Source organism: Lagenorhynchus albirostris, chromosome 15 (assembly GCF_949774975.1).
Source record: "Lagenorhynchus albirostris chromosome 15, mLagAlb1.1, whole genome shotgun sequence".
In the NCBI taxonomy this organism is placed as follows: Eukaryota; Metazoa; Chordata; class Mammalia; order Artiodactyla; family Delphinidae; genus Lagenorhynchus; species Lagenorhynchus albirostris.
The window spans coordinates 768326-790166 of NC_083109.1; the positions used below are offsets into that span (position 1 = coordinate 768326).

Sequence of the window (21841 nt, forward strand, 5' to 3'; positions counted from 1 at the left end):
TCGGGGGCTGCTGGGGAGGATGCTTAGCTGGCCTGGCCCAGCTGGCAGGGGACCCCCCGGCTAGCTTCAGCTTAGATGGCCAGGCCCGCTGAGCACCGCAGAGGCAGAGTTCAGGCTGGCGGTGCCTCCTGTGCTGAGGTCCTGGTGCCCACGGCAGGGGACACTTCTCAACACGCCAGACTTCAAACAGCCCCGTGCCCTATTTGTGCTGCACACCCCAGCCCTGATCCCGGATCCTCGAAAAGGACCCTCCAGGCTCCCAGGCTGCCCCCCAGCTCGGCCCTCAGAGGCCCAGGCCCCTGGCACCTAGGCCACTTCCTCAGTGTCAGTCCCCCGGGCACCACCTGGTTCTTCCCAGAAGCCAAGGGTGGCGGACAGAGGCACTGGCATTTGGGGCTTTCCGGAGCTTCTAGGATGTAACTCAGCTGCTCTTAACTGCTTTCATCCGAGGCTGGGAACGCCACGTGCCTCACACGCAGGCACCTCACCAGCCACGTTCGTGCCAACAGCCCAGCCTGACCTGGGCCAGGGGAGCCAGCCCGGCTGCAGGCCCCACACCAGACCTGCCAAAGGGCCAGGCCTGGCTCCTGCCCAGCTGGGAAGACAGCACCTTCTGTGGATGGAGCCCACGGGCCTGCGTGGACCCGACCACCCCACCAAAAAGCAACACAAAACGAAAGGCCCAAATCTGCCAGGTGTGCTGGACTCCAAAGTGTGGAGGGTCTGCCCTGAGGGGGGCGCACTGCCCAGGGACCCCAGTAAGGGGGAGTAGACGTGAGGCAGGCGGTGGCACTGCAGCAAAGGGCTCATGGGAACCCCGTGCTGGTTCTGAGAGCTGAGTGGAGGTGAGATGTTCTCACAGTAAAATATCAAAGCAGAAGAGGGACGGGATCAGAGCAGGCCAGGCCCTGGCACAGCGTGAGCCTGGCGGGTGGAGGGTGACAGCGGGATCCGCAGAACAAGCAGCTCGTCTGTGAGGAAGTGAATCCAGCCAAACACCGGTGGTGGGGTTGGTGCGGGCCCTGGGTCTGCTGCCCTCCCTCCACCCCTGCACCCACCCTCAGGCCCGGCTGCCCCCTCCCCTGGGCCCCGGCTCCAGCCGGCACACCTGCAGAGCGCCTGCAGAACCTGTCCCCCAGCGGGGACAGCTGAGTCAGGCCACTGGGCAGGTTTGGCCCGCTCACACCTCACACCACCCTGAGCCACACCGGCTGAGGCACCCACCAAACTTCCGCCGTCTGCAGGTCGTCCACATACCGGGCCGCCGACCAGCCTGACCTTCCTCCGCCTGCCACGCTGCTCCTCCGCTGGCCTCTTCTCACGAGGGCCCCACGGGGCGCAGTGGCGGGGGGCCTGAGGGCGACACAGGTGTGTCCCACAGGCCCTCAGGGCCCTGAAGCCCTGACACTGCCCCGGGCGGCAGGGCGGGAGAAGTACCCTCAGCCCCTTGCAGGGAACCAAGTGTGAGAGCAGGTCCCGGGCAGCAGCGTGGCAGGAACTGAAGGGCACCGGCGGGAAGGGACGAGAAACACGAGTGGGGCAGCTGCGCCCTGGGCCCAGAGGGCGGGACAGCAGGGGGCGGGCACTGACGCCCGGCGGGAAGTGGGGAGCTTCAGGTCAGCTGGGGAATTATGGGCTTCTGGACAAAGGCCCCAGGGCAGAAGGTCCTGCCCGCAGCTCAGGCTCCCAGAAAGGGCCAGGCTCGGGCACAGCAGGAGCGGGAAGTGAGCGGACCATGTCCAGCACGGGGGTGTGTTGGGGGCCCAGCTGAGGGCTGGGGGCTGTGCTGGGGCGGGCATGCACACAGCACCACCACGCATCTGCTGAAACCCCCCTGCCCTCCCGACCAGCAGGTGTGCAGGGGTGAGCACGGTGGTGCCTGAGCCCAGGTGGGCCGAGCCATCCGTGTCCCCCCCCAGGGAGCCCGGCCCCCGCACCTCCTCCTCCGCGGGCAGGGCCTCGTCCCCAGGCCCCTCGGCCAGCTGCTCGCTGTGTTCCAGGGCGGCCAACAGCCCCACGGGCCTCCGCCGGGCCTGGACGGCTTCCTGCTGGTACTCCACACAAAGGCTGCCCTCGGCGTCCCCGGCGACCAGCAAGCCTGCGGGAGCACGCGTGGGTGACGAAGTCCACCACCGCCTGCTGGGCACTCTAGTCGTCGGCCCCAGCGTGCCACCAGCCTGCGGGAGGCGCCTCGCCCTCCACCCTGTGGGGCCCCAACCGGCCGTGTCGCCCAGCCACACGCACCCGTGTGTCTGCGCCTCAGGCTAGGGACGTGCACATCCAGACTTGTGGCCTTCCTGGTGCGGAGGGGGCCGGGTGACACGGCCACCGAGGCAGTGCCTTCTCCTTCGCCCAGACTCGGAGCAGCAGCTCGGGGGGCCAGCATGGGCATCTAGATGTTCACAGGAGGTTGTGGAGGTCCCGCCCTGCTCCTTCCCCTGGGCGGGACACGAGGGTACAGCCAGCTAGCGCTAAGACTCACGGTTCTCTGAGCGATGCGGAAGAACTGGGCCACATCTCGGATGACGTGGCCGAAGCTGTCGTACACCTTGACGTGGGGACGCACCCAGGAGGGCAGCTGGGCTCTGGCGTCCGCGGAGCTGAACCTGCAGGGCGGTGGGGCCGTCAGCCCGGGAGCCCCGCCTGCCCCGGAGCCCAGCTCCCTGGCAGACTCACCAGAGGGAAGAGCCGGTGTCCGGGGGCAAGGGCTCTGGCCCGAGAGCACCGGCGGGGAGGGGGTGGGGGGAGGGCGGGCCTGCACCTGTGGTCGCAGAGGAAGACAGCCCCGTAGTCATGGCGATGCCGGATCACCCGCCCAATGGCCTGGTTCACAGCCCTGGATGCCTGCTGCCGGTACCAGTCGTGCCCGGAGAGGAACTGCAGGGCCAGGGCGGGGGGCTGCCTCAGCCACGGGGGCTTGAGCACCACCTGCCCACCCTCAGCCGCACAGCCTCTCACCTGGTCCCGGGCCCCATTCTGGCCCTTCATCTCATCCAGGAACTGCATCTTGAGGACAACCCGGGGGTCCATGCGGGGCGGGTATGGGAGGCCCGTGACGATCACTCCACGGCCATTCGCATCTGCGAAGTCCAGCCCCTCGCTGGCCTGGGAGGCAGCGGGCACTCTTTTCCCCCATCTGCCTCCACTCAAGCCCAAGACCTTCCCTAAGGGCCCACCCATGCCTGGGCCCTCACAGCCCCACGGCCCCCAGGATGGGCAGGGTGGGAGAGACCTCCAACCTTGAACCAGGCTGTACCTGGGGTCCACCGCTCCCAGAATCCCACAACCAACTTCTTTTTCTCAGCACCTCCTCCGGCCCACCTGCCCACTGCCCATGCGTGGGCCCCAATGCCCAGCCTAGGACCCGAGGGCCGGCCCTACAGGACCAGCAGGGCCACACCCTCCTGTGTCTGCTGGACATGGGGCCTGAGGGAGGTGACCAGCCTCTCCTGCCCACGGTGCGGCCCCCCTCAGGCACAGGTTCCAGGCGGGGATAAGGAGCCAGGTGTGTGGGACCTGGACCTCAGAAGCCTCACCTTCCCCCGGCACACAGCCAGGAAGGTGGCCCCACTGGACCCGGGGGCGGCGACTCTCGTGTAGAAAGCCTCCATCACCTGGAAGGGGAGGCTGGTCAGCCCGGCCTGGCCCCTCGCCTCCTTGAGCAAGACCCCAGAAATCACCCTGCAAGACGAAGCACCGTCCGAGCCAGGAGGCAGGCCAGCAGGGCTGCAGCAGCACCTTTGTGGCATGGGCTCCCAGGCTGACCCGGAGCCAGCACCCAGTGCCTGCCTGCCGTGCCCAGAACACCCAGGGGCCCCGGGGCTGGGGGGTGGGCGCAGACCTGCTGCCATCGTCCTCAAGCCCAAACTTCCTAAAAGGCCAGCAGGATCTTGGCCACACACACCCTGGGGCTGCCAGGGGGAGGGAGCCCCGGTGACCCAGACCTCAGAGAAGCCTCCTTTGGTCCTCGGCTCCACGAACAGGGGCTTCAGGGCCTCCAGCTTCCTGGCAAAGTCGCGGGCCTACGGGAGGAGGCAGAGAGGGAATGCCCGTCACGCCTTCTCAAAGACACGCGGCCCAGCCCTGCCAGACCCTTGGCTGTTTGGGGCTCCCTCCCGCCCCCAGAAGACACTGCAAGGAGGGACTCACCCGCCAGAACTCCAGGCTTTTCTCCATGACGGGGTAGGAAGGGAAGAAGACCAGGAGCCCATGCGGGACCACACGGGCGATGTTGCCTGCAAGCACCGTGGCCAGCTCAGCAGCAGAGGACCCCTCCAGCCCCAGGAAGACCAGGCAGGACAGGGAGTGGAGCGGGGGCAGGCGACCTCGCAACACGGCAGGGGCCCAGGAATGGACAGCATGGGCACTCACCCAGTGCCTTCCCCAGGGACGACAAGCACTCGTCAGAGAACCTGCAAGGAACCGGGGGGCTGTTGCCATGAGGGGCCTGGCACTCGGCCACCCGCCTCACCCGCCAGGCCCCCTACCGTTTGTCAAAGGCGGAGCTCAGCTGGGCTCCGTCGGGGCCTTTAGGGACAATCCCCACCCAGATCTGGTGCTTGTCGATGACGTGTGGGTTCTCCAGGCAGACTGGGAAAGGGCTGGAGGGAGGCAGGGGGTGGCCCCTGTGAGATCCTGAACCCCCAGCACCCCGGCAGCCCAGGGCGGGGGGCTGGCTTCGGGAGCCCCCCCGGGGGGGGGCCAAGGGTCAGCACTTACATCTGCATCTCCTGGGTGAAGGAGGACACGGGGGCCAGTGTGCCGCTGGTGAGGATGAGGGTACGGACGCCCTGGTGGACCAGCTCACGCATGCTGTGGCCAGGGCTGAAGCACCAGTAGCTCAGCACCTTCCCTGCGGGGGGCGGGGGCACGTGTGTGAGGCCCAAGCCGCCTGCCCAGCAGCCATCGTGTGTCCCCCAAGGCGGTGCTGGGCCCTGGGGCCCAGGTGCACAAGTCTTCCCCGGGGGTCCTGCCCGCCCTCCCGCGGGGTCCCAGGAGCAGGAAGCAGACCAGAGAAGCCCACCAGCATCCTGGCGCCGGGGGAGGGGGACGCTGAAGTCACTTCCAGAGAGGTCAGCCTACCCCAGCCCTAGATGTCCTTGTGGCTCAGTGAGGAGCCGGCCTCCCCGTGCCTGTACTCCAGGTGGGACTGCAGAAGAGGGAGGGGCAGAGGCCCACAGCCCCTGGAGGCAGGAAGCCAGGGGCGACCTCCTACACACGTCCTGCCCAGCCAGGGAGGATGCCAGAGCACGGCCTGCAGGCAGACACGCCAGCCCTCCCATGCGCTCCCAGTGGCTCCGGAAACAGGAGATAGAATAGCACAAGCGGATGCTCAAACTGTGACTCTCGGGTCAAGACCACGTCACAGGTCAGCAGGGAAACTTCCCACAAAAGAGCAAACCACTTTCTGGGACCAGAGAAGCCTTTCCAACTTCTGGGATGGGACCTGCCCCTCAGTGGGGAGGATGGAAGCGTGGCTCTGAGTCCACAGTGTCCTGGGCCAGCCCGGCACCAGCAAGGACAGGAGTGACCATGGAGGACACTGGGGAGCCAGGAGCCCGGTCTCGGGGCGCTCTGGCTTCTCTGTCCAGCGGGGGTCTGAGGGCCAACCCCCGTGGAAACTCCAGGCAGGCCCCGGGCCGCCGGGCCCTCGGAGGTCTCTCACTTTGACAGCTCTGACTCTTAGAGGGCAGGTGGGGAATCACCTGGAGAAGGCTGGACCGACAGGCGGCCGGGAGCCCATAGCTGGACGGGGCACCGCCCCAGGGGGAGCATGTCGCAGCCACCTGAGGTGCCGTACCTTGCTTTCTGGCTGCCGTGGCGTTCCAGGCATCTGACCGCTGAGCCGTCCTCCGGTGACCAGCATCAGGGTGGATGTGCACCTGGAGAGGTGGAATGGATAGGTGTCCTAGGCCCCACTCGGGAGCCCCCATCCTGGAGGCAGCCCCACCTTGTGAGACCACGGCCTGGGAGCTCCCCATCCAGGAAGCAGACCCACCTTGTAGGACTGACACCCCGGCCCCACCACGGCACTGGGGCCACCTTCAGCAGGGTCCACGCCAAACACGATCTGAACAGCAGAGATGAGGGAAAAAGTCAGCAGGACACATTAGAGGCTGCCACTCCTGCTGAGTCCCTCCCACACAGGACAGATGGACACTCAGGACACAGCCACCACCTGCCCCTGCTTCCAAGCCAACAGCGTCCCTGGGGCAGGACCCCAGGCTAAGGAGCCGGAGCTGCCTGTCCCCTCCCCTCAGGGGCCCCGCGCACTAGAGACACAGCCGCCCTGCAGGCCCCTCCTCGGCAGCCAGTCCAAGGCTGTCACGGGGACCGAGTCCAGGTCAGCAGCCCGCCCTCTCCGCTCTCCCCTAGGGATGGGTCAGGGGGTAGGGGAAAGGAACCCCGTTTACATGAAGAAGTAATAGGATGAAATTAATCCCTAAGTACAATAAGCAGAATTGTACTCTTAGCCAATGCAACGAGCCAAGAAAAAACCACAAGAGAGATAAATATGGGGGCAAAAGATACAACACACTAGCCGTTACAAACAACAGGCCCATCTACTTAGAAAATCCAGAAAACCAAACAACAAACTTTTAGAACTGAAAACTTAGTAAGATAGCTTCACACAAGACCAACAAATAAAAGTCAACACTTTTCTTGCACACAAGCACCAGTGAGTTAAAAAGACCCCTTTCACAACAGCAACAAAAAGTATGTAACACTGGAGATAAAGCAAGAGACAGACGTCACCTCCTCCGGAACAGTCTGTGAGGTCGCCCTGGAGAACAGAGCCCCGGCTCTCCCCACAATAACCCGAAAGTCCAAGGCATCCCGGCCGAAGCCCAAGAGGCTCCTCACAGAAAGGGAACACTCTGACTCTGACACTCGGCTGGTAGAAACAAGGCCAAGACACGTTCAGGAGGGACGGCGTGTTCCACAGCCCCGTGTCTTCACGTCACTCCCAGGCGCCTTCTGCTGGGTTAGAGGCTGAGGCTGAGGCCACGACTTCTACCCGGTGTCCGTGAAAACAGAGAAGACCGGCACCACCAGCACCCATGGGCAGGAGCCTCACCCACCAAATCTTCCTACAAACAGGAAAGGCCTTGGAAGCCCGGATCAGCAGCCTGTTCTCAGCAAACTCCTGCCAGGCCCAGGGGATGTGGGCGCATGGCCGGGAGGAGCAGCGGGCACCCCATGGCCCTGCACGCGAGGGCCCAGAAGCACGGCCTGCGGGTACAGTGCAGCCTGTGAGGAGTAAGTTCCAAGGGCGAGAGGAGCTTCGAGAACCACCTGGCCTCGCGATTCACCGAAGTGTCCGCCTGCAAGGGCGGAACCACACACACTGGACCTGATCCCGGAGTGGAGGCCACACCGCCTGAGAGGCCGCTCTGGGGCCATGGCTCCCCTGCAAACCCCTGCACTGTGGCCCCAGAGTGGCCCCACACCTCAAGGGATGGCCAGGGTGCAGGCAGCCGTGTGGCCGCGCTGTGTCCGAGCGCCAGACACGGTGGGCGGGGGGGGGAGGTGGCCGGCACGGGTGCAGCTGTAGCCCTGGGGGAGCCCGCTGCAGCCCCCTCGCCGGCTTGGGCTCTGCTGCCCGCCCACGGCTGGCTCTGCACTCCACCCTGGGGGCTCCGTCCCAACTGTGAGGCGGGGATGGGGCTGGAAGAGCAGCCGGGGTCACGGAGAAGAAGGAACATTCTAGCGTGGCATCCTGCAAGCCTGGGCTCTGCCCCCCTCCTTCCATCACTTCCGGCCGGGGCAGCGAGCGTCCCAGGCCTCTGCCCCCCGGGCGGTGACCCACCAGTACTGCTGGGTCTCCAGGGAGTCCCGAGCCCCAGCTGTGGCACCCCGGCCCTGCCCTGGAGGCCCTGTCCCTTCCAGGCGGGCCCTCCCTCTGTGGCGCCCTCTGCCCATCCTCCCGCCCTCCTCAAGGGTCCCTGCAGCTGAACAGGCCGGCAGGGCGGCGCACCCTCGCTTCCGGGCCTGCACGGTCCCTCCCTGCTCCATACTCTCTGGAACCCGAACACCACTAACCCCATTGGGTTGGGATTTCCCTTAGCAGCTGCTCTAAGCAGCCCCTGGCGGGTGACTCAGCTTCCTCTGCTGCCCAAGCTGCCTACGGGCCATACTCGCTCACCAGCCTGTCATGTCCCCTCCAGCTGGAGGAAGTGTGACCCAGCAGGTGCTCACCCCACATCCCATCATGATGAGCACCTGTGAGTGCGGTCAGGGGCCCCGGGGATGCCGCCCTGCGCAGGCCGACCGCAGGCCTGGCGGGCAGTGTGGAAGGTGTCGTGTAGCCGTGGAAGCACCGCGAGGGGTGGGGAGAGACAAGGAGGGGGCGACAGAGTGACGCGCTGCAGGGCAGGTCACCCAGGGCCTCGAGCCCACTGAGCCTGTCTGCAGCCAGGCGCACCCCACTGTAACCCCGTGCAGCGTGCGCTGCCACGCACGTGCCACACGGGGCCTCGGGTGCCCCGGTTTCCCCAGGACCAAGAGCCGCCGAGGGGCCTCTGCAGGAAGGCCCAGCGAGGAGGCCCCGCGAGGCGCAGGAGGGGCTGGAGTGCCCGGAACCTTCAGACTGGCCCTCAGCGGCCAGCTGGGCAGCCACGCAGCCAAAGGAAGGCAGGCCCTGGCCTGTCCACTTGAGCTGAGGAAGCGGCTCAGCTGGGCCCGAGGAGGACAGCTGGACACACGGGACGGCACGTCAGGGGCAGGAAGTGGTCACATCCAGAGGCCCTGAGGCGTGTGACAGCTCCCCTGGTCGCCTGGCCTGGGGAAAGTGGGGTCTGCACGTGGCAGAGGAGGGGCTCGGTGAGCCCTGGAGGCTGCCCCTACCCCCAAGCGGATCCCAAAGCCCAGATTGAGGCCGGCCTGGCCCAGAGGACCTGCAGACCACCCACTGACTCCAAACACCAGCCCCAGGCCCCACCTAGTGGGCGTCGACGGGACACACTCACCCCTCGTCTCAACACCCTCTGGGCGACGCTGGCCCAGCAACGCAACAGGGGCTGGGGGACAGAGTCCACGCCCCCCACTCCAGTACGGGCTTCTGCATTAACTTTCCCCTGAAACGCTGTGTCAGCGAGAAACTGGAGAACAGGCGGCAGCTGGCTGGGCAGGAGCCGCTGGGCCTGTCTGAATACTGGAGGGACCTGCCAGACTCTCACCCTAGGCACCCCGCCCCCGCCGGGCCCCGCCCCCGCCGGGCCCCGCCCTCAAGGCCTGCGGCGGTGCTGGGGCGAGAGGAAACCAGCCCTGCAGCGCGGACTTGAAGCGTGTGCTGGGGGAGCCTCGTCCTTCCCCGCGTCTAGAATCTACCGCAGCTCTGCAGAAGGAAGCCCCGCCAGCTTCCACCGGGAAAGGAAAGGAGGTACCACATCCTCGTGGCGGCGGTCCCCACCTGGATGATGTCTGCCAGCTTCTGCAGCCCTGCCGTGTTGGTGAACAGCCCGGCACCTGTAGGGGCAGCGGGTGCTGACCGTCCACTGGGCTCTCTCCAGCTGAGGGGCCCTCAGAGGGCAGCTCTCCCTGTCTTCCCAGTGGGTCTCCCGCGGGTCAGTGGGACAAGCGCGGCTCTGCAGCCAGATAAGCCTGGGGCTGCCCAGAGCCCAGGAGCCTGGCAAGGCTGGGCGCCCCCGGTCAGACCAGAGGGCTCCGTGGCACAGCCTCTGGAAAGCGGGCCCATGGAAGCCCTCTGGGCAGAAACAGAGCACAGGAGGTTTGGGGGAGAGGGTGGTGGGGCCCACAGCTCACTGCCCCACCCACGCCCCTCACCGCTCTTTCCTAAAAGGGGCTGAACAGGGAAGACCGCTCTTTACAGGACACACGCCACCAAACATGCTAAGATCTCAACATCCGAATCAGAAAGGCAGTTCCATGGGCCAAATTCCTGTCAGGCTGCGCCCTTGAGTAAGGAGTCAGCCACAGGGCACACGGTGGCCGGGGACTCACGTCCTGCCAGGTGTTGGATGATCTGGTCCAGGGAGTCAAGGATGCAGCCCTTGGTGTGAAACGTGATCTGGGCTTCGGCAAACAGCTCAAAGATGTAGCTACGAGGAAAGAGGCAGCTCAGGCCTGGCAGGAGATGAGGCTGCACTTTGGGAACCTAACAGCCAAAAGCATTTTAAGTTTCCTTCACCCAGAAACAAGCTCTGGGCCTCCGGGGAGGCCCAAACCTGGAGGTGAAAGGCCTCTCCCCTCAGGAGCCTCAGTGGGGAGGACAGTGGCCTGCAGGAACCCGGCGTACCCAGAACCAGGCCTGGGCTCGGGGCTCGGGCTCCGCATGGGGGCCAGGAGGAGGTCCTCAGGGCCTCCCTGAGGTGGTGGCTCTGGGCAGGGCACCCAAAAGGCAGTTCTGGAGAGTCGGGAGGGAGGGTGGGCAGTGGAAGCTGCAGAGGAAGCCCTGTGGGTGTGGGAGCCAGGGAGGCGTCAGGGCCATTTGGGAAGCAACCGGGCCCTGTGAGGGCCTGAGCAGAGCGGAGCAGATGGGGCTCAGGGACAAGGCAGGCAGCCCAGCGCTCCAGAACATTCCCTGCCTCGACAGACCTGGGCCTGGGTCCCAGCGCAGCTGGCAGTGGTGCCCCGAGGAGAGTGACACCTGCCCCAGGCCACCATCCCATGGGGAACAAACCCTGCGGCTCGGAGGCCTGTGGGACGTTCAGACGTTCCAGGTGACTTTTCGTCCTAACAGAAGGTGGCACGGAGGCAGGTGCCTCGTTCTAAAAGGCAACTGCAGTGCAGACAGAGAGGTGAACCAGAGAAGAGGGTGGCGGTGCCGACACTCTCAATAACCAAACCCTCCCGGACCTCCAAGACGGAAAGACTCTCTGGATTTTGACCCAGTGACATTCCAGGCCACATGGGGTGGAATGCTGCAGGGACAGAGCCCAGCACAGCCGCCTGCTAGGTCTCTCACCTCCCAGGCTTGGTGACGCCGCCGTCACCTCCAGGCAGCTCCACGGCGTCGATGGCCCCCTCCAGACGAAGCAGGATCGCTGTGGGGTTAGAGGCTCTCAGGGCGGGGCTGTGGGGGGCAGGCCACGGCAGGTGGGGGCAGGGGCACCTACTCTTCAGCTTCGCGAGGTCCTCCAGCTCCAAGTTCAGCCCTGGGCAAAGGAAAGCGCAAATGCACAAGTCTGCATCCTTCTAATTCCACCACCCCGTCCTAAGGAGCCAGGATGCTGGTGTGGAGGGCAAGACACTGACAGAAGAGGCTCTGAAACCCACACGGCTGGAACTTGACCTGGAAGCAGCAGCCTGAGCTGAGGGGGGCGGTCACCTTCAGAGAGACCCTGTGGCTATGCACATGGACACGGTTCTGAGCTACGTTTTCCTGGTGACCAATGGGCTCCGTTTTCCACGTGCACACTGGCCATCTGTGTGCCTCTCAAGAAGCGTCTATTCATATCTTTCGCCCATTTTTCAATTGGGTTGGGTTGTCTTTTTGTTGAGTCGTTAAAAGGTTTCCTCCCTATTTTAGATACAAATCCTTTATCAGATATGTTATTTGCAAAAAATTCTTCCTGTTCTGTGGGATGTCTTTGCTTTCTTGATGGTGTCCTCTGACGCACAAACGTTTTTGATTTTGTTAAGTCCTGTTTATCTATTTTTTCTCTGGGTGCTTGTGCTGTTGGTGTTACTTCTAAGAAGCTGCCGCCTAACGCAGGGTCATGGAGATTGACACCTGGGTGAATAACCCCACTCCTTAGGTGTGGGCTGTGCAGAGTGACCTCCGTCCAAAGAGAACAGTGTGGAAAGGAGGGGAACGAGTAACTTGGAGCCCCTGACAAAGCCGATTTCAGCTGGCAATCAAGGTCATAAGTCATGTGGAGTTAACTGCAGGGACCTGGATGAGATACAATGAGGCGGGCCCTGCGCATCTGAGCCCTTCCTCCCCAAATCCCACACCCCTGTACGTCCAGGGGAGAAACGTCACACAAATCCAAACCCCAATGAAGGGGCATTCTACACAACGTCAGAGCAGTCCTCCTCCAAACCACCAAGGGAGGTCTGAGACTGTCCTGGACAAGGCAAAGGAGGGCTTCCCTGGTGGTGCAGTGGTTGAGAGTCCGCCTGCTAATGCAGGGGACACGGGTTCAAGCCCTGGTCTGGGAGGATCCCACATGCCGCGGAGCAACTGGGCCCGTGAACCACAACTACTGAGCCTGCGCGTCTGGAGCCTGTGCTCCACAACAAGAGAGGCCGTGACAGTGAGAGGGCCGCGCACCGAGATGAAGAGTGGCCCCCGCTTGCCACAACTAGAGAAAGCCCTCGCACAGAAACGAAGACCCAACACAGCAAAAACGAAGACCCAACACAGCAAAAACAAATAAATAAATAAACTCCTACTCCCAACACCTTCTTTAAAAAAAAAAAAAAAAAAGGAATCCACCTGCTGGGACTTCCCTGGTGGTGCTGCAGTAGTTAAGAATCCACCTGCCAATGCAGGGGGCACGGGTTCGAGCCCTGGTCTGGGAAGATCCCACATGCCGCGGAGCAACTAAGCCCGTACGCCACAACTACTGAGCCCACGAGCCACAACTACTGCAGCCCGTGCGCCTAGAGCCCGTGCTCCACAACCAGAGAAGCCACTGCAATGAGAAGCCCGCGCACCGCAATGAAGAGTAGTCCACTCGCCACAACTAGAGAAAAGCCCACGTGCAACGGAGACCCAACACAGCCAAAAATAAATAAATAAGATCAACATAAACGGCAAAAAATGGAGTATGAAATGAAATATAAACATTACAAATGAGCTTAAAATGAATAATATGACCCCAGTGAAGCGGAAAGAAACAACCCAAGGAGCCTCTGAATGAGCGTTTTCACTCTGTGGTCGCAGACCAATGACGAAAAGGACGTGAACAAGCATTAAACCTAGTGAGTAGATGTTCATTTATCGTGGGTGGGCTGGCAATTCTCAAACAACTGTCTGTGGGTTCTAGGATCAAACAAGTTAAGTACGATACTGAGAAAAAATGAAAGCTCGTTTCCTCACAAAAGGCGTTACAAACGTGGAAAGGGAGGACAAAAGAATAACTGCGTGGTTCTGGACTAAAACTGGGGTGGGGGAGAGCATGAACTCACAGTTCTACGCACACGGGCGTGGGGGTGAGTGCCTAAGCACGTGGACTCACATGCTGACACGGATGCGGAGGTTAGTATAAGACCTCATGCAGAAGACGAGAGGATAAGAAGACTCATCGTTCTGCAAACATCATAGAAATCATGACTTCAGGGACGACTCATTAATGGATGCCACAAGTGACTTCAGAATCACAAATGGAAAAGCAGTGACCGCACAGCAGAAACACCCGGCAGCCGTCACGTAACCAGACTGAAGTTAACGCCACCAACATCACCTGCGAGACGACGCAAGTCCGCGGTATTCCCACCAAAATGCAAAACCTGAATCCAACCACGAGAACACAGCAGACAAATCCAAACTGTAGGACAGTCGACGAAGTAACTAGCCTTTCTCTTCACAGGCCCGGAGACCACGGCACCGGGCAGAGGGGTGGCTGTGTTTCGGGCCTTACCGAGGACAGCTGGGAAAATTCTGATGCGGCTGCCGATTAGACGAGAGTGCAGTACGGATGCTGGTTTTATGATCGGATCATCAAAGAGAATGTCCTTGTTCTCAGGAAACACACGCTAAGACACAGAGTAAAGGTGTCAGGCCGGCAACCGCCCTGAAGGAGGCAGAGAAACAGGGAACCTGTCCGCTCAGTGGGGGGCTGGTCAGATGGGGCAGAGCGTCAGCCGCGGGGGCTGGGGAAGGCACGCAGCAGCCGTAGCAAGTTATCTGTGAGCTGGTGAGAAAACAGAAAATGACGGTGTCGGAACAGGATAGAAGACATGAAACGGGGACTTCCCTGGTGGCACAGTGGTTAAGAATCCGCCTGCCAACACAGGGGACATGGGTTCGAGCCCTGGTCCGGGAAGATCCCACATGCTGCGGAGCAACTAAGCCAGTGCGCCACAACTACTGAGCCTGCGCTTAGCGCCTGCGTGCCACAACTACTGAAGTTCGCGTGCCTAGAGCCCGTGCTCTGAAACAAGAGAAGCCACTGTAATGAGAAGCCAGCGCACCGCAACGAAGTGTAGCCCCCGCTAGACACAACTAGAGAAAGCCCGCGCGCATCAACGAAGACCCAACACAGCCAAAGATAAATAAATAATTAATTAATTAAAAAGAAAAAAAGACATGAAACGACAACACGAGCCAGGTTTTCTAAAGCTCAGAAATGAAGCAACAGAACTCAGAGACAACTAGGAGGAAAAAACACTTGAGAAATAAAGATTATGTTAGAAGAACACAAAAGTAGATACAAGCCACATCGTCTTAAAAGAAACAGTGAAAAAGGGGAATTTTTATAAGTCAAAGAAAAATAGAGACAAAAGGATCTGAGAGAGTAACAGGTTCCGAACTCAGGTGGAAGAGACACGACATGATCCCTGGAGCAGAAACCGAAGCCAAGGCCGGGCCGTGAGCGCTGCCGTGCGGGACAACATCCCCCCAGGTAAGAGGAGACTTGGAACTACAGGCTGAAAGAGGTCATCATACGTCGATCCGGAAAATCAACACTGAGACAAACTGCAGCAAAATTACTGGGCTTTCAAAAGAAAAAGAAGTCCTAAAACAACATCCAACTTTAAAAGTAAAAGACAATTTTAAAACAGCAAGGTTTATGATGCACGTGACTGTCAATCAGAAAATCCATTCCTAGATACGTCCCCGGAGAAACGCTGACCTATTTACTCATGTACATGCGTTCGGGGTCGAAAGCAGCTGACTTAGAAATTCCCATCGCAGGTAAAGACGGTGAAGCAAGGACCATGCGTCCACGAGGATACCTAAGCAGCAGAGCACAGCAGGCCAAGGGACCTGGCCCGAGACCTGCCCAGGACGGCCGCAGGGCCAACCTACTTCCGTGGTGCTGCTACTGCCGCTACTGCTCTTCCTATGGGTACACGATTTGCCTTTTTCCTTCTTTCTCTCACAAATATACAGTGTAGCTTCCCAGAGGCTGATACTGGTCCCCACACACGTCCGCGGTCTAATCCCTGGAACCCATGAATAGGTCAGCTTCGCAGCAAAAGGGACCTGCAGATGCAATGAAGTTGAGGACCTCGAGATGGGGCGATAACCCTGGATCATCTGGGGTGGCCCAAAATGGAACAGCAGGGTCCTTACGGAATCAGAGGAGACCGAGGAAGCAGAGGTCGGAGACGTGGGGCCACAAGCCAAACAACATGGCACCTCTAGAAGCTGTAAAAGACCAGGAAACGGATCCCCGTCTGCAGACTCCAGAAGGAAGAGCGCTGCTGGCCCATCCTGGGCTTCTGGGCACCATGAGGTAATACATTTGAGTTGCCTTAAGCTAAGTCTGGAAATTTCTTTTAGCAGCACTAGGAAATGAATACAGCCATGGCGCGTAGTATCACGTCAGCCAAAGCAGGAAGTTACAAGATCCAATTACCTTGCATTAAGCCAGATATTAAAGAGATTTGCAAAACTGAAATAATGCCACTCTTCTAATTTTTAAAATATAGTTATTTTTCCAAAAAAGTGTTATTTATGTTAACATGTCATGGATTGAATCGTGTCCTCCAGAAAGCTATGTTCAAATCCTAAACCCTGACCCCTGTGAATGTGACCTTATTTGCAGATATGGTCAGTTAGGATGAGGTCCTAGAGAACTGGGTTGGGCCCTCAACCAGTGACAGGCGTCCCTATGAGAGAGGACACCATGTGAAGATGGGAGTGAGACTGGAGTGAGGCGTCTACAAGCCCAGGTCTGCCAGTAGTTGCCAGAGCTGGGACAGAGAGGCCTGGAGCACATGCCCCGGGAACTCACAGAAGGAGCCACCCCGGCTGACACCCAACACGTGGACATCTAGCCCCAGAACTGAGAGGATAAACTTCTGTTGCTGAAGCCTCCCAGCTTGTGGTACTTCGTTAAGGCAGCCCTAGGAAATTGCCATGTAATAGTTTGTTATTTAGTTTTTCCTTCTAATACGCTAATTATCCATAGATGTAACTCACATAAACAAAGCTCAGTATGTTTCAAGAACGTAAAGTTTGGGCTTCCCTGGTGGCGCAGTGGTTGAGAGTCCGCCTGCTCATGCAGGGGACACGGGTTCGTGCCCCGGTCCAGGAAGACCCCACGTGCCGTGGAGCAACTAAGCCCGTGAGCCACGGCCGCTGAGCCTGCACGTCCAGAGCCTGTGCTCCGCAACAGGAGAGGCCACAGCAGTGAGAGGCCCGCGTACGGCAAAAAAAAAAAAAGAACGTAAAGTTTAAGACATAAAGGGTCCTGAGGCCAACACGTTTGAGAACTTCTGTGCTAAACACACAAAGCCGTTTACAAACCTTCTCTCCCCCAACACAGCCTGTGAGTGCGTCAAAGGAGGCCCGGAGACCCTCGCAGAGGGGGCCGAAGCAGGTGGCCTGGTGGGAGAAGGGGCCTCTGCGCCCTCTGGAGTCTGCCCATGTGTGTGACTGTAAAGGGACCGGGAAGCTGAGGCTGTTCACGCCCCGCCCCACACTCGTGTGAAGGACACGACGGGACGTGGGTGACGTCCAAAGGACCGGGCGCAAATGCTATGAACCTGCAGCAACTCGACAGTAGGAATGCTTGCTACAAAGTGGTCTGGCGAGCAAAAGGTGGATTCCTAACACTAACAAAGGCCACGCAGAATGTCTGGACAAACCAACTGCGTCCACCAAGTATTTCTACACACGCTGCAATCACTGCTGCAAAAGGGAAATGCGGGATATGACTCGCTGAGCGCCGTTCCTGTGGACGATGCTTGCGGGTCCTTACAAAACGTCATTATGGCTGACACCCTTGGTTTTCACTTCTATGCAGTAGAGGCAAGTTCACATCCCCGGGGAAATGGTGAAAAGGACTTGAGAGAGTGCTGACAGGTTGGGCGGTACCCACCTCCCCACGTCCATCTGTGAGGCCAAGAAGACTCTTACAGAGGCTGGCGCTGCCCCTGAGGCAGACTTGAAAGAAGGGCCCTGGGCAGACTGGCCCCTCGTCTGGTCTGCGGTCCCTGCCCGCGAGCGCACCTGAGCTGGCCGAGTCCGCGCTGAACTCCGGGTGGAGCGCCTGCCGCGCCACCTTGGCCTGCTCCTCCAGCACCTGGTCTATCACGTCCAGTCCCGAAGCCACGTCGTGGGGCGTCAGGTCGAAGGACGCGGCCTCCTCACACATCTTCTCCTGTGAGCCCGAGCACACCCGTCACGGGGCTCGATGAGGCAGAGGTGACGGGGGGCAGGGGGAGGGGAAGCAAGAGGCCCCTCGTGTTCTCAAGGCCGGGTCTCAAACTGGCCCAGAGATGGATGTCTGGCCCAGACAGTGTCTGAAAACAATTTTATTTGAGCTGCCTACATTTTATAGTTAGAAAATTTCCCGCTAAACTCTAGCTTCTAGCTTCTCTCGAAAGCCGAGTCTGGCCCATGGGCCCACCGTCCCCACGCCAACAACCGCCTGGAACCCCGTGAGGCTGAGGATGCCAGGCTCTTGTGGACCCCTCCAGGCTCCCCAGGTGGCCTTCCTCCAGTGCTCTGGTCAAGGTCCACCACTCCTGGAGCCAAGGGTCCTTGGGCCCTGACACAGGCCACAGGACAGGAGGGGCAGGGCGGGCAGGCAGCAGGGAGGCAGCCACCAGGGACAAAAGGGAAGAGAAGGAATGAGATGGCAGGAAGGGTCTGGGGGTCTTGCGTGCAAATGGCAGGCACAGGTCGGCAGCCCACCTTGCCCAGTTTTGCTTGGTCCTGATGGTGGGACGCGGGGGTCTGGACAGAAAGGCCCAGCTGTTGTGCACAAGAAAGTGGGCTGGAGGAAGGGGGTGTCAGGAAGGCCACCCAGACACTCACCACGTTGTGAGCTTCGTCAAAGACGACGACCGCCCCTTTCAGGTCGATGCCATATGCACGGCGGCTCTACAGCAAGAGAGGAGGACGCCAGGCTGGGGCCGATGCTCCCAGGCGGTCTCGCGGGGTCCAGCTGGAGAGAGGGACAGGGACCCCGGCCGCGCGGGGTCCCCTCACTCCTACCAGGCCACACACTCCCAGAGCTCAGAACGAGTCACAGCCTCGGGCTGGTGAGGGGCTGTGGCTCCGAGCGCTGGCTCTGAGCGAAGGTCTGATCCCAGCACGGGCTCCGCCGGCCCCTCCTGAGCCTGGGACATGCCCTGCCATCAGGCACCGTCAGCTACGCAGGCCGAGGCCTCACCTTGGCGTCCAGCAGGTAGTTGTAGGGCATGAAGATGATGTCGGCCTGCTGCTTCAGGTTCCGAGACAGGTAGTAGGGGCACACTCTGGAGGGAGAGGAGGTGCTGGGACACAGTGCAGGCTGGGAGGGTTCCCCGGGGCGCGAGAGAGCCACGGCCTGGGGCAGCGGGAAGGCTTGCCGGCCACCCCTCACACCATCAGTTTTCAACCGTGTGAGTGGGTCACTCATTTAAAAATCTACAAAAACAAAAAGACCAAGCCTGATCCTGGGCAGGTGGATGAGATGGTGAGAAGCAGGGCAGTCGGGCATGTGTCACCCGACTGGAGGCCTGAAGCTACAAGGTCGTAGCCAGCTTCAGAGAGGAGGGGCAGTGTCAGGTGGAGGACGAGCTGGATGTCCCAGGAACAAAGGCCCAGTGGGCGGGGGCAGGGGGCTGGGGGCTGGGGGCTGGGAAGGAGCGTCTCATTTCTTCCAATGCTTCAGGAGAGAAACGTGCCTGCCTGTGCGCGTGGAGGGAGCCCAGCCCTGGCAGGTTACCTGTGCCTCGTCCCGCTGCTGACCAGGTCCTCGATGTCCAGGATGCGGCTGGCCAGCTCCGGCTCCAGGCTCTTCTCTGGGGACACGGGCGGGCGTAAACACAGGCTCTCTGGTCCAGAGTACCCAGACCGCGGGAGGCACCCGGGATGGAATGGCTCCTGGCAACAGGCAGCCCCTGGGGAGGGCGCCAAGCCTAAAGCGAGTCCCAAGGGAGCCCTGCTCTGTGCCTTGGGCAGATGCAGGCCTGAGGCTGAACACCAAGAGGAGACCCCAGGGTGGGGTGGGGTGGGGGCTGGCCCTCAGCCTGTCACCACCAGACCCTCTCCAGGCCGGGGCGGCTCCCATGAGCCCCGGGGCACCTGCCCTGCAATCAGGCTTCAGTCTGGCAGCAAGTCCCTTCCTCTCGCTTCACCGCACCCCCCAAGAACAAGCCCAGAGTCTCCCTCTTAAGGAAGCCAGGCTCCACACGGCCAGCAGCAGAAACAACTTGCTGTCACTGCCTGTGCTGCCCAGGCGGGAGGCGCAGAGCCCACCTGAGGCCCTGCGGCCTTGGGGCCCCTTCCTCAGGATGCAGCCCAGACAGGCCCCACTCCCTGCTGGCTGTGTGTCCCTGGGCGGGACGGGCCTCAAGAAGGGACACAGGCCCCCCAGTTGGGCCCGTAGGAATCGGCCAGGCAAGTACTATAACCCAGCGACACCCAGGCCTGTCCCAGCAGATGGGAGCAAAGGTCTCCTCTAATAAGCACCCCGAGTCTCAGGGCAGCCCCATGTGGACACAGGTCCCCGGCTCCCAGTTCCACTGGGGCAGGTACCAGGCCCAGCCCTTAACTGCACAGACCAGAACACACAGGCCCTCTGCAGTGACCGCCCCCAGGTGCCCCCACCAGGCAGCAGGCAGGGGAAGGAAGAAGAGCCATCCGCTCAGCAGCACCATAGCAACAGACCAGCCAATCGGCACGCTCTGCAGCAGGCCGGCCCCACAGCTCAGTCACCTACCTGGGGCGAGGGGGGCTGGGGAGGGGGGGCGAGGAAGAGCGGGCAGTGAAGAGGAAGGGACCGTGGAGAGGAGGGAGGGGCCTGGCCGGGCCACACTGCTTGCTCCCCGCGGGACGCAGCCAGGCAGGGCTCCGCTCTGCACGCCTCTCAGACCCCTCCTGGGGTCTCTGCCCACTCCTCTCCCCCTCCAAGGCCTGGGCACCTGCCGGAGACACCCACTGCATCCCGTGCGTCAGCTGGCAAAGGAGGCTGAGACAGCCGGGGGGCACCGGTTTATGGTGAGTGGATGCCCTCGACGAACACGCAGAAAGAGTACAGCAGAGCAGGGGCAGGGACTGGGGAGGGGACAGAGAGGCCGGAGCCAGCAGGCCAGCTGGGATAGCCCCTGCTCTGCCACACAGGGCCTGGGGCAGTGGGGAGGGGCCTGCAGCCAGGGGCCCAACACGCAGCAGCTCCAAGGGTGCCTCCACCGTGGATGGGAAGCTCCCCCCAGCTCCCACCCGTCCCCTGGCCTCCTGGCCCCTCCCTCCTCAAGGACCCTCCAGATGAGGTGAGGGGTGCTGCAGGTGAGGGACAGGACCCTGCAGGTGAGGGCTGATCCAGCAGAGTGGGCAAGCTGGCCACTCCAAGCTGCTGTGGAAAGGTGGCTGGAGCGGTTCACACCCTAACAGCTCTGGCCTGTGGCCAACAGGACACCTGGAACCCCCTTTGCCAGGGACAAGGACAGGGGAGGCAGCCACAGTGCAGCAAAGGGGGGACGGCTCCGTCGAGCATCACGGGCCTGACACCAGGGCCCGTGGGAAGGCAGGACTGAGGGCAGAGGGCCAAGCAGCGGGGGGACGAGGACAAGAGAGCAGCCTTCAGGCGACCCGACACCCACAGGCCTGACGCCGACGGGACAGCAGAGCTGGCGGCCAGCAGCCTCCAGCCCGGGGCCACGACAGCCGCCACAGGCCACCCTCAGCCTTACACTTCACTGCTGTCCTGCAGGTCCTCGGCGCCACCAGACCAAGGGACACCGCCAAGGGGAAGGCAGTGAGGAATGAGCCTGGGACCCTGGGTCATCACCCCAGAGGCCAAGCCGTGCAGCCCTACCCACAGCCGGCCCGCCAGAGCCCAAGCCCGCATCAGGCAACCCCCCTCCCTCTCTCCAAGGGCGCTGGGACTCCCAGCTCAGGCCTCTGGGACCGTCCTGCTGTCCTGACCCACTGCCTAGCACAGGCCTGGCCCGCTGGTGCCCTGCGAATCACCGATGTGAACTCTCTGGGGCCCGGCTCACTGCAGGGTCTGAGTCCCAACCCTGAGGCAGGAAACAGAGGGAACCCTGACCCCACAGGAGCGTGACCCCGCCCCCAGGCCACACCACAGAGAAGCCTCTCTGCCATCACCTCCGGCTCCAGAAGTCCTGACAGACACAAAGGGCAGCCACAGGCGGAAAAGCAGGAATTCGGAGGCAAGGGCACCAGTGCCGCCCCTCCACTCTGGGCCCCAAGAAAGTCAGTGACAGGAGACAAAGGGTCCCCTTCACAGGGCCCTGGGCACCTGCGGTCACACAACCACGCCACACCTGGGCCGGCCGTTGTCACAAACACTGCGCTTTCCACTCTCATCCGTTTCTGGATGAGGCTGGAGGAGTCACTAGGAGGACCCCAGGGGCTCAGGGCACGTCACACCCGCCGAGTTACAGGCGGCAGTGACAGGATGCACCACAGAATCAGCAAAGGGAAAGACACGTGGAGGAGCTTCCAGCACCCCCTCCCTGGCCGACTCCCCCAGAACAGCTGAGACCATGAGTGAAATGCTCTCCAGAGACCCAGCGCCCAGGGGGGCACCCCTGACTGGCAGGCGCCCGATTTCCAGCCCTCCAGAAGGGAGCACGCACTCTGCACAAAGCATGCTGTTGGCACGGTTCAGGCCCTTCCTCGGCCCCACCGCGTGAGCGCCTCTGCACGCACGCCAATGCTGGTCGTCAGGAGACAGAGCTCAGGCACCTCGACAGCCCAGAGCGGGGCGCTGAGGGGCAGCAGTCAGCAGCCCAGGAAGCCGCT

The 21841-nt window shown here is 61.6% G+C and overlaps 1 protein-coding gene across 1 annotated transcript in view; it reads right to left on the minus strand.

Moving 5' to 3' along the window:
• The window catches only part of RTEL1 (regulator of telomere elongation helicase 1), a 28037-nt gene that overhangs the window by 2973 nt on the left and 3223 nt on the right, over positions 1–21841 (minus strand). The window contains exons 6-27 of the mRNA XM_060123329.1: positions 18798–18873; positions 18261–18345; positions 17903–17968; positions 17093–17243; positions 11079–11117; positions 10928–11006; positions 9964–10061; positions 9413–9468; positions 5999–6070; positions 5801–5882; positions 4720–4852; positions 4488–4601; positions 4372–4412; positions 4150–4235; positions 3945–4022; positions 3537–3614; positions 2959–3105; positions 2762–2877; positions 2483–2606; positions 2245–2392; positions 1938–2098; positions 1258–1353 (exon numbers count right to left, since the gene is read on the minus strand). Coding sequence (XP_059979312.1) covers positions 1258–1353; positions 1938–2098; positions 2245–2392; positions 2483–2606; positions 2762–2877; positions 2959–3105; positions 3537–3614; positions 3945–4022; positions 4150–4235; positions 4372–4412; positions 4488–4601; positions 4720–4852; positions 5801–5882; positions 5999–6070; positions 9413–9468; positions 9964–10061; positions 10928–11006; positions 11079–11117; positions 17093–17243; positions 17903–17968; positions 18261–18345; positions 18798–18873 — 2126 coding nt within the window. The remainder of the gene's footprint in view (positions 1–1257; positions 1354–1937; positions 2099–2244; positions 2393–2482; positions 2607–2761; positions 2878–2958; positions 3106–3536; positions 3615–3944; positions 4023–4149; positions 4236–4371; positions 4413–4487; positions 4602–4719; positions 4853–5800; positions 5883–5998; positions 6071–9412; positions 9469–9963; positions 10062–10927; positions 11007–11078; positions 11118–17092; positions 17244–17902; positions 17969–18260; positions 18346–18797; positions 18874–21841) is intronic.